The sequence below is a fragment of the Tenrec ecaudatus genome, chromosome 11 (assembly GCF_050624435.1).
Source record: "Tenrec ecaudatus isolate mTenEca1 chromosome 11, mTenEca1.hap1, whole genome shotgun sequence".
In the NCBI taxonomy this organism is placed as follows: domain Eukaryota; kingdom Metazoa; phylum Chordata; class Mammalia; order Afrosoricida; family Tenrecidae; genus Tenrec; species Tenrec ecaudatus.
The window spans coordinates 104,542,849-104,554,888 of NC_134540.1; the positions used below are offsets into that span (position 1 = coordinate 104,542,849).

Below are 12,040 nucleotides of genomic sequence, written 5' to 3' on the forward strand. Positions count from 1 at the left end.
ATCCTAGCCCAACATGTCACTACACCACCTGGGCTCCTAAAAAAATCTCTTACTAATACATATTAATTCCTTGATTACTATAGAAGGAGCCCTGGTGGCATAGTGGGTTAGGTTTTAAGCTAAAAACTTCGAGAATGGCAGTTCAGACTCATCAGATGTTCTGTGGGAGAAAAAGGATACCAGTAAAGATTTAAAGTCTCCAAAATCTTACATAGGGTTACTATGAATTAGAATCAACTCAATGGCAATAGCTTTGTAGAATTATACTTGATCATTTATATACTTCTAATAATGGGTGCAACCTTCACATCCACTCTTAAGTAAGCACGTAAGGATGTGAAAAGGGGATCTCTCTTACCCAGGGTCAATATATATGGAAATAAATAAATATAGGTGAAAATAAGACAAACACAATGTTTTGTTTGCCAGCGAGTCTATTCTGACTAATAATGGTACAATAAGATATGTAGAAATAGAGAATTGATAGTAACATTTATTCTCGGTCAATTTCTGAACAAGTTTTGAATATGTGTTTAAATTGGATTGATCCTGATATGAAAGATTTCAGCCATTGATAAGGAAGAAGACTGTAAAACTATGATGCCTTAAGTAAAGAGTAGTAAGTTTACTAAGTAAATGGGAGGGGGTGTGGGCAGAGTATTTTTTAAATGGAAAATGCATTAGTGAAAGTTAGGCACATTCAACGGGGACAAGCAAAATGGACAATCTAAAGTATTTTCCATTAGAAAAAAATATTTCTGAGGAAAAAAAACACCTTTCTCTTGGATATGTGAGTGTCCATGCACACTCAATGTCTTTTCTATTGAGTATGTGTCACGTTTTCTGAATGACATCCTAAATTTGTCTTGGGTAGGTGCCATTGAGTAAGTTCCACATCCCAGTGACCCCATGTACAATAAAATGAAGCAACCCCAGATCTGTGCCATTTTCGTAACTGTTGCTACGCTTTAGCTCACTGTTGCTGCCAATGTATCAAGTCATCTCCTGAAAGGTCTCTTTTTTCTCTGCCCTTCTATTGTACTAAGCATGTCCTTTTCTCCAAAACTGGTCTCACCTGACAACATGCCCAAAAGGAGATGAGACAAAGTGTCACTATCCTCACTTCTAAGGAACATTCTGGATATACGCTTGCAAAAGAGATGGCTTTGTTCTTTTGGCAGTCTGTGGTACTTTTCATTCTTTGCCAGCATCCTCTATTATGTTCCTATTAAGAGTAGTTTTTATTTGCTTGTTCGCTTTAGCAGGCAAAGAACTCATCTGAACTCGTTTTCTCATAATTGACCTATGATTCAACACAATCATAATAAAAATCCTACAAGGCTATTTTTGAGAAATTAATAAGCAAATTTATATAGAATTTATATGGGTACGCTAATAACAAGAAAAGTAGCCAAACTAACACGGGGAGAAAAAAAGGGAGCAAAGTTCAAGTACACATAGTACTTGACAAGCAGTGCAGAAACCATATCCACATATATATGTTGTTTGTTTGTTTTTAAAACAGTGCTAAGGCAACTCATCGAAGAAGAAAGGATTATCTTTTTAAGAGACAATATGGAACAATTGAATAGCAACATTCAAAAATAAATTTAGACCCTTACACCAAATAAAAAATAATTTAATAAAATATTAATTGTAGAATCTAGGTGGTGAGTACACTGGTATTCATGGTAGTATTTTTTAAACTTTCCTGAATGTCTTTAAGGCATTCATTAAAAACATGTCAAGGGAAAAAATATACTGCCTATCCACAGGCCATGGACCCAATGTCCAAATGCCTGTGCAATGGAACAACAGTGCCTTAACACACTAACAGCATATTAACATGGGCTAAACAAAGATGATCGTTAAAGCTTCTAAGCCTTTAACATTTAAGGTAAATTTGCATCATAATTATCCAGTGAATCAACTAATTGATTGAAATCTAAATTCCATGCATTATTTAATTATTTAGCTATAATGGTGATATTCTAACTTTTCCATTTCTATAATTACGGTTCAAATCAAAATTTGGGTTACACTATAAAAATCTAATTTTTTTGCAAACTATTTTCTTTTTTTAATACCAGTTTTATTGGCATATAATTTACATATCATACAAATCAGTAGTTCAATCATATCAAGGAGAATTGTGTGATCATTACCACATCAATTTTAGAACGTCCACCCTCTCCCACCACCCCATGGTTAAATCACCTATAAAATGAGTTGTGGAATAGCAGTCAGTTCTAGTGCTCCCTCCCGACTCTTGCCTTCAGTTTTCATTCCTGAAATCCCCTTTCCCTCCCTGTAACTTACCCCCCACCCCTGCATCCCCTATCAACCCTTGTATTGGTTATTATCACTATGTATTCATTCCTCCTATGCTTTACAAACTGGGAGACCCAACAGAAACAATAAAAACCAAAAGCAAAATAAGGTGGTAAGGATAAAATAATAATAATATAAAGACCAAAAATACAAATAATGAGTGAAAAAGAAAAGACCCTTGTTCGCATTCCAAAAGTCAGGGAAGAAATTTCTGTCATGGAACAAATAAGAGATACTTGCACCCAGAACCAATTCAGGTCTGGTCCATATGGAGGTCATCTGGCCAAGGAGCAGTTTAATTCAGCATATTCATATTACAATGGTCTGTCTGTGCCTGATAGTAAGGCTGGTCTGAGACTCTCATCTGTGGCTAGAGTGGATCTACCAGCAGCTCAGTCTAACTAGATACTCTGCAGATTGGTCTGGGCTCCCACTGTCCTCCATAGCCTTCTATAAATTGGATGTTCATAATTTTAGTTCTGATACTTTTCCTTTCACCTATTTTAATTTTATAATTGTCATCTTTGGATTATGCAAGCTGGTATGCTACTTCCGTCTGGACTTTGTGGACTCCTTGTGTAGATGGCTGCTTGTTTGAATACAAACCTTGAAGATCCCAGACACTATTCCAATTGATAGCTTTCCCAACACTTTGCTGCAGCACCCTTATCTTCAGTGATCATTTCATGACTGTGTGTATAAAGCAGGACCATGTAATCAGAACGAACTGTTCTTGAATTGAGGCTAGAATTAAGTAAGAACCCAGAGCGCATCTGCTTGTCCATGGGGTTTGCACATCTCAGGTTTACTGCGGCAGTGGTAATATGGCAAAACTCACAACCCTATAAGACCAACTGCAACAATAGTAGCTATAAGCCAACCAGCAAACAAACAAACAGAACACACACCCTAAAAGAGAGAGAAAAAAAAGTAAGGAAAAAAAAAGCAAGCTACAGCAGGAAAGGGAAACCCCATATAAAGCAAGAGGTAGCATTATCAATCACCCCTCTGGGGCGGTATAAGTCAACTGCACTGCTATCAGCATCAATTTTTCCAATGGCCCAGCACTCCAGACACTGTTGATAGGAGGAGTTTCCACCTTGAGCCCCAACCCACTAGGTCCTACATAGTTCATCTCTCATTCAACTGGACTCTGTTGACCCTACGTATGGGAAATGATGCCAATGGGGGTGAAAACTATTTTCAAAGAAACACTGAGTCCTTAAAAATTCTGTAATTCATCACTACCCACATTTGTCAAATGCCTCGATACTTGACTGCTTTCTGAAATAGAAGTTAACCGTTTCTGCTTAAGTGCAAACTTACCAAGCATTTGGCAAATTCATTGTTTTCTGAAAGGAATCCATAACCTGGATGCACCTTGAAAATAAAAACCAAAAGCACTTTCAATTTTATATTGCAAAAACTATACCATCAAATATAGCAATATTAATGGTTATTGTTCAAGGCATCTGGAATAAGGTTACTTTTCTTAAGTACTGATTCAGCTCTCCACCATATTCCTGTGTCTAGACCAAAATATCAACAATGGCGATCACATTCACTTTCTACATACTACGTTTGTTCTGACCAAAACCTCACCCCCAAACCTACATAGTTCCTACCTGTCTGTATTTGACTTCATTAATTCACCACAATGTAAATCCCCTCTACTTTTTACAAAGCTTAACTTCAATCACAAATGGGAAGAATGTTATAAAAACTGGTGAATCAAAGAACAAGTGAAAATATGTCATTAACAAGATGCATGAAAACACTACATTCTCCTGCCTTTGTAGTACCAGAAACAACTACTACTCTCCCAAAGCTTTACTGCTGAGCTGAACAACAAAGCTACTCCTAATGGAATTAATATATGTACACATTCTATAATGAACAATTTCTGTCAAACTGAATCAAAACAAAGATTTGGTCTTACTTTAACTTTGTATTCTGAAGTTTTTTTCTGTCTCCCCTCACTCCACGCAGTCATTTGCAAGTATACTTTATGACTCTATCCTCTCTCACATGCCAAATGGCTACAAACTAGATTTCACCACTCTGTTCTTAGGAGCTACATTGGGTGATTCTACGTGCTGGTCCGAGGAACCCTGGAAGTGTAGTGGTTCCAAATTGGGCTGCACCGCACGCTCGGTAGTGAGAAATCCCCAGCTACCCATAGGTAAGAGTTGAAGTTTTCAACTCCTGTAAGACTCACAGTGTCAGACACAGGATAGGGGCAAGTTCTGTTCTGTCCCATAGAGTTGTTATGACTGGGAATCGACCTGATGACCGTATGGTTAGTTTTTTTGGTTTGAGAATTGGTCAGTCAATGAGCTTTGATGGTACAATAGTTAAAGTGCTTGACTCTAACCAAAAGGTTCAGATCGATCAGCTGCTCCACAGAGAAAGACATGGTAGTCTGCTTTCGTAAAGATTACAGCTTTGGAAATCCTTTAGGCAATACTACTCTGTCCTATGTGGTTACGATGTGTGAAAATAGACTGGACAACAAATTGGGCTTGAGTTAAGTATTGATCAGTATTAAACGTATTTCTAGTAAAACAATACAATTACTAAGAAAGGTCCTATTTCTGAATGAGCCAGTATAATAATTAAGAAATACATCAGAGATATTTTAGTGCAAAATTAGGCTTTAAAATAGTAGAGTAACCGAATCACTGCATTATAAGAGTTTCACTACACCAATTTCATGTTATATAAACATTCAACTAGATTGTATACTTAGAAGCCGTAGTTAAAAGGTTAAAAGAGTTTTGTCTTCATTAACTGTGCTAATAAACTGTGAACATTTATAATATAGGTTCATGAATTCAGTTTTTTATTTAAATATATCTTACTAAAACATTTCTTTCAAGAGAAATGTGAACACTAATTCAAGCACTCCAGGCTAATTACTGGTGTTGGCTGCTTCTATCCAATTTTAGAGATAACGCTGTATAGAGTTTTAGCATTATATGTAATTAGTTCTCTGCTGAAAAACAACACTTCCACCACCTAACCCTGCCACGAGTCAGTGTGTGCCACGCTAGCTATGCTGTTTAAACCAAATTCGAGGTAGTAGAGAGTAAATTATCAACCCATCCATCTAAGTTAACGTATATTCTATTAACATGATCAAACTAAGATAATCACCAAACTCACCATTTTTATTTCTGGAAGTACAATTAAGAATATAGAATTTTTTTTTACAATTAAAAAAGAATTAAAACCAGCGTCTTTTGAATCTTTGTTTATGATACAGAATTAAACCCCCCCAAAAATTCCTATTACACTGAAAGGGTTAATACTCAAAACTAATTGGGATTTCTTTCTTCGAGCAAATTTGGAAATGAACTGAAACTGCTCCCTGGTGTGAGAGCTGAATCCAGCAGCCACCTGCAGGATCAGCAACCAACACTGCCAGATGCCACAAAGCCTTTGATTCCCAGTCGCGAATACAGCTACATTTAACTCAGATGACATAAACTAACTACAACAGCATTTTCAATCATGCTTTTTCCTTTTTTATTTTTTTAATATAAACTCAGGCTGTCTGCTCACTACATATGAAACAGCTGCAGTAGAGAGGCTCATTCAGACTCACAGCTTGGGCCCTGGTTTTCTTAATGGCTTCCATGATGGCATCCATGTTGAGGTAGCTTTTACTGGTGGGAGCTGGGCCAACACAGACAGCCTCATCCGCCATTTTCACATGAACCTGAAAGGGCAAAAATTCTACATTAACAAATGCTGCCGGCAAAAACAATTTACAAAACTGAAAATAGGATTGTTTCTCATGTCAGTCAGAATTGGTTTTCATTATGGATTACAAAACAACAGTACACAGAATATATTCAGGAACTATACTGACCATGATTTCATTACAAGCCTAATTCATTGTCTAACATGGTTTCCATAATATCCCTTCCCTGTGTAATTAAGCAAAATCACAACAAATAATCCTTAGCTCCCTAGTCGCTTCATCAACAGAAATCTTGTATTAGAATATATTTCACAAATTTTAAAACTTAAATGAAAACCTACTTTGGTGTTTTTTTTTTTTAAACCTTCTTTGTTAATGTGACCAGAATAGACCAATGTTTTTTTTTTCTTTCTTTCTTTTAAAGTAGCCCAATATTTTAATAGAGAACACTCTCGACTAGTTCTAAGCACTCTCCCCTGGATGTTGGGATAATTAGAAGGAATTGAACGAAGGGATGCAGTGAGCGTCGCTGCACAGCATCAGGTTAGCACCACCAGGCACAAATGCAAGCCTAAGACTAAAGAGCACAAGATCACCACCCATGAACCAGAAAATCTGAAGAATCGTTTGAATAATCTCATACTTGATTCAAGTCCATTTTACTATAATTCCTCAAATAGTTGATATGTGCACTAAGTTAGAAATCTACTTAAAATCACGACTGTTTATTCCATTAATAAGATTACTCACTCTATAATGTTTTAAATCGCTATTTTTCAATGAGGACTAGGTATTCAAAACTGAAGAATTAAGTTGTTAACTACTAAAGCAAATCTTTTTTTTCTTTCTTCTCTTTCAATGATACAGGGATTGGTGATTTTTCAAATATCTTTTCCCAACCAACAGTTTTATGGATTAGGGAACTCTTATAATCAGTTTTAAAGTATTTTACCAAGCAGATGCATGAAGCTAGTACACAAGCATTTGACAAGAAAAAAAGTCTAACGTGGCAAATACTTTGAGTATTTGAGTATTTCTAAGTTATATTCTTCAGCTGGGAAGTAATTTTTAAAAGCAACCCTAGCTTTAAAAGGTACCTACTATACATTCCCCAAACAAAGAAAACCTAATAATTAGTCTTCTCAAAGCTCTGAATGCTCTTTAACAATTCAATAAAACGAAATAAAATTTTTAAAAAAGAAAATTATATTGAAAAATGTAAGACACTTGCCCTCATAGGATGTAGGATCCATATTTTAATACAAAATACTCAGATATATGCTTGCTATAATTCTATAAACTGCAAAGAAAGACAGGCAGGCTTATCAAGGATCCTAAGGACTCTTATGTTCACAGCAAGGCCCTCTCCTGGTTGGTTGGGCTTTGCTAACTCCCCGACTCCAGTTGTTCTTCTTTCCTACGGACAGGTTCCTTTCTCCATCACCCACTGCCATTTCAGAACCTAATAGGACAAATTTTGTCGTTGAAATTATAGTTGGTAACATTAGAAAAATCATTGAAATGGAACAAATAAACTCAAGATTTAAAAAAAGAAATTATAGTTGGATTCTCGTCTTTTGTTTTGTTCTATTTCTGTAAGGAATAAATTGATCAATATTTTTTAAATCTTTAAATATATATATTAGCCAAATTGGAATAAAGTATTTATTTAAAGTTAAATCCACATATTTTCTCTTTTCAATACTACTTCCTTATTATGTTTTAAAAATCATTCTAACTACATACTTATTGTTAAAGATGAACTAAGTTTACTTTTTCCAAAGTCGTAGCTTCAAATGACTCTCTTTTCATGTGAACTTCAATGGCACATTTTGACAACTGTATCCTCTCCAATGCGACTGTAACGGCTTTGTAGATGGACTTCTCTCGGCTGTGGTTTATACATTCTTCTCCTCCAGATCATAAGCGAGTACAGGACAGAAACCAGGTCTTGTATTGCCTTAACTTTCTCCAAAACAGAGTTTACGCCTTGAAAGCTTATTAACTGATAGGTATATTTAGAAGGCATTGTATTTAGTACCTTTCATTGTTCAAACATTGCCATTGCAATAAAGATCAAACTAATAATATGCGGATGAAGTTTTCTCTAGCTTTCTCAAGAGCCCTGGTACCACAGTTGGCTAAGCACTGCAAACCACAAGAGAGCAGTTTGAACCTATGCATTGCTCCAGGGGGGAAAGTGAGGCTGTCTGCGCCAGGAAAGACAGAAAGTCTCAAAGATTGAAAGGGGAAGTTCTACTCTGTTCTATTAGATCACTATGAGTCATAATAGACGACAGCAGTGAGTTTGGTGGATTTTTTTAAAAACTTTTGCACTACACATGGCAAATGGAAGTTGTATGAGAGATAAGAAATTAAAAGATACGTGTACAAGCAAAAGACAATAATGCACACTTCATCTAAGAGGGCACTCGAATGCCTAACAACATATGGAAAGATTCTTATAATCATTATCTAGTAGAAAGATGAACATTAAAATTTTGCATTAAGAATTAAAATGACTGTAAACAATAAATGATGAGGTCATACGTAACAGGTGGGACTGAAAATGGAACAATCAAAAATAAGAAAGAAAATGGTGCAACCACTGTGGAAATGACATGCTTCTTCAAAAGGCTAGAAATAGAAATGCTTTATGATCCAGTTCCCAGCTAGATGAGGGGATACCACCACACAAAAAGAAACCTGGAAAACCCTCCTCTGGCTGGAGCTTTCAGAGTACACATTTTTCCCACGAGGCAAGCATACAGTAACTGGCTCTGAGTCACTGCACCAGAGGCATCGCCTGGGGAGATTTCTCTGGCCACAGTGAATATTTTCATAAATGAAATTTTGCTTGAACCTCATTTTTTTGTGATGGCTAATTTAAGAGAACAGCATGCAGCTGTGAAATTGTTTCCTGTTCAGGAAAAATGCGGGCAGAAACTGTTGTGACATTGAACACAGTTTAAAAGGACAGCACCACAGGAAAATCGCAAGTGTACCAGTGATATTCTCATTTTTAAAAAGGTGAAATGTTGATTGATGACATACCTCATTCTGGACGTCCACCAACTTCTCAAATGGACAAAATAATCAACAAAATTCATGCGCTTGTGCTCAAAGGCTAATGACAGACTATTGAAGAGATGGGGAAGTTATTTGGACTACCTTGGAGCTCAGTTAGGTGAATTTAAACAAAAGATTTGGGAATGAGGAGGGTCCGTGCGAAATGTGTGTCTCCGTTTCTGACTGACCACGAAAAGAGCATCCAGTGGTCAAATGCTCTGCTTTGAAAGAACAGTTCCAAAGTGACCCAGATATTATTTCTATGGTCTTTAGTGGTGACAAGACATTGTGCTATTCTTATAATCTCAAAAAGCAAGCATCAATCAAGCCAGTGGAAGACACCGTTGTACCTCGTCCAAATAAAGCTTGTCAAGTGAAATAAAAGATTAAGACGATGCTCAATTTGGGGGGGATGTGAGGAGGTTTTCCCACCACGACAATGAACCTGCTCATGTAACTATCTCAGTGCACCAGTTTTTGACAAAAAAACAGCATGCCTCTCTTGCCAAGCACCTTACTTACCTGACCTCAGTCTATGCAACTTCCTTTTGTTTCCACAAATGAAGAGGGACATGAAAGGGCAGCGATTTTATTAAAGAGATGAAGGGAAAACAAGGGAGATACTTTCAGCCATCCAAACAGATGATTTTGAAAATTTTTTTCCAAGAATGGAATCACAGCTGTCACAAATATATTAAGTGTAATAGAGAGTACTTTGAAGGGGATATGGTTGTTTTGTAAAAAAAAATTCAATATACAACTGAAAAAAACTTGTTTTGTGGGGGTACCACCACCCCCAACCTACCCCCAGTATACCCTAGAGATCTAAAAGCAAACAACTTAACTGTCCATCAACAGATGGATGGATAGATTATAGAACACATATAAATGGAATAATATGCAATGAGAAAGAATAGTGATGAGTCAGTAAAATAGCTTATAATATATACACTGCACAATGATAAAGAACGATGATGAGTCTATAAAACATACTATGAAGAATCTGGAAGAAATTAAGCTGAGTGGAATAAGTCAACCACAAATGCATATATATTACATCAAACCCACATTTATTAAAAGACAAAGAAAGCAACTTCCTGTGGTGGTTACCAAGGATGGAAGAGGAATCACTAAACAGTAGACACTAGCTGTTTTTGCTGATGGGAAAGGTAACAGCCAATATGGGTGGAGTCTGTATAACTTAGTCAAGTTATAGGATGACAAAAGAAATAGACAAGAAGGGGTCAAAATGGAGAAAGAGTAACACACACTGGAGGGGCTCTGTAGAAACCAATGCAAGAGAGCCACTGAGAGGGCAAACTCCAATCTTTCAGGTCACAGGAGGAGTAGCATACAGATAAGTAGAGTCAGATCCACTAGGTTTTGAAGAGCTGTGGGATTTTGGTTTACCACTGCAGGGGCGGGTTGGGGCTTAACTTTAGCCCAGTCACATTCACAGCTGGTGCCAGATTACCTTGGCCAGCCTAAAGGCTTTATTTCAACTCTGCCACAGCTGCTGAAGCCTTGGGACAGTGTTTAAACCATTCTACACCTGTGGTCAGGTTGGTATGGCTCTGCGTTTGTTTCCTTTATTATTATTATTATTTTTTTGCCCTTTTCTCTTTCCCGCCACAGTTGCAGCAGGTCCTAGGCTCTTCTGGGTTTTTTTTCTCCCTTCTTTCTTTTTCCCACCACAGCCGGCCTCCAGGGCACTCTCCTCTGCCTATGACAACTCCACCCGGCCTCCAAGGCCCCCCATGGAACTACTGCCTGGCCTCCAAGGCCCTTCATGAGGCTGAGGGAACTCCCGCCAGCTCTCCATGTGGCTAGGGAAACTCATGTCTACCTTCCAAGGCACTCCAAGCAGCTGGGGGAACTTCCGCCCACCTTCCACAGCAATCCAGTGGTTGGGGGATTTCCCACCCACACTCCACAGCCCTGAAGGCAGCTGGGTAAACTGACACCTGCCTGCCACAGCTCTCCCCACCACCTAGGGAAACCCCACCCACACACAACTGCATTCTATGCCGCAGCGATCACCCATGCACACCCTCCAAGGTGCTCAATGCAGAGGTCAAATATCAAAAACAGCTCCCAATATAACATTAGCTCAATGGTGAAAAGATGGCAAGTATGAATACATACACCCCTCCATACACACACACACCCACACACAATGCAATGATAAGAAGAAAGGTAGGCAACTACCCAACAGAAAAGGTACGAGATGACATCAGAGTCCACAGATGAATGTAATAAATCTAAATGTCAATAGACTTAACTAACCCATTAAAAGACAGAGAATAGCAGACCAGCTTAGAAAACAACCCATCGATCTGTTGTCTATAACAGACACATCTTGTGTTAGTCTGGGTACATTAGAGAAACAAATCCACAGAAAATCATATCTATAAGAGAGAATTTTATATAAAGGTTAAGTGCACATCAAGAAAACATCCCAACCCAGTGCTGCTCAAGCCAACAAATCCAACACTAACCCGTACATCCAACACCAATCCACAAAGGCCTCCTCCATCTCACAAAGCACACATTATGACGCTGACTGCAGTAGGAAAGCTGAATCAGTGAATGTGTAAGCATCTCAGTGCTGACAGGGGTCTCCACATAGCTGCTCCAGCACCCAGGGCTGCATCAGGGTAGGTCCATGTGCTTTCTCCTTGGGAATATCTTGCAGGAAGCCGTCCTTGTCAGCTGAAGCAGAGAACTGGCTAAGGCAGCTGCACCCTAATCCAACCATCAAAAAGCAAGAGACCCAAGAACTAGAAAGACGAGGCACACCAAGCCAGTTATCCCTCCTCCCTTCAATTAACCCCACATGTGTTTAGGTTGGCACAAGAAACTACCTCACATCTCAAGCTCACAGACAAAAATAGGCTTAAAATTAAAGACTGGCAAAAAATATACCAAACAAAT

The 12,040-nt window shown here is 38.0% G+C and overlaps 1 protein-coding gene across 1 annotated transcript in view; it reads right to left on the minus strand.

The window, feature by feature from the left end:
- PCCA (propionyl-CoA carboxylase subunit alpha) overlaps window positions 1–12,040 on the minus strand; it is a 436,534-nt gene that overhangs the window by 340,303 nt on the left and 84,191 nt on the right. Inside the window, exons 5-6 of the mRNA XM_075563454.1 lie at window positions 5,939–6,052; window positions 3,658–3,711 (exon numbers count right to left, since the gene is read on the minus strand). Of these exons, the coding sequence (XP_075419569.1) occupies window positions 3,658–3,711; window positions 5,939–6,052 (168 nt within the window). The remainder of the gene's footprint in view (window positions 1–3,657; window positions 3,712–5,938; window positions 6,053–12,040) is intronic.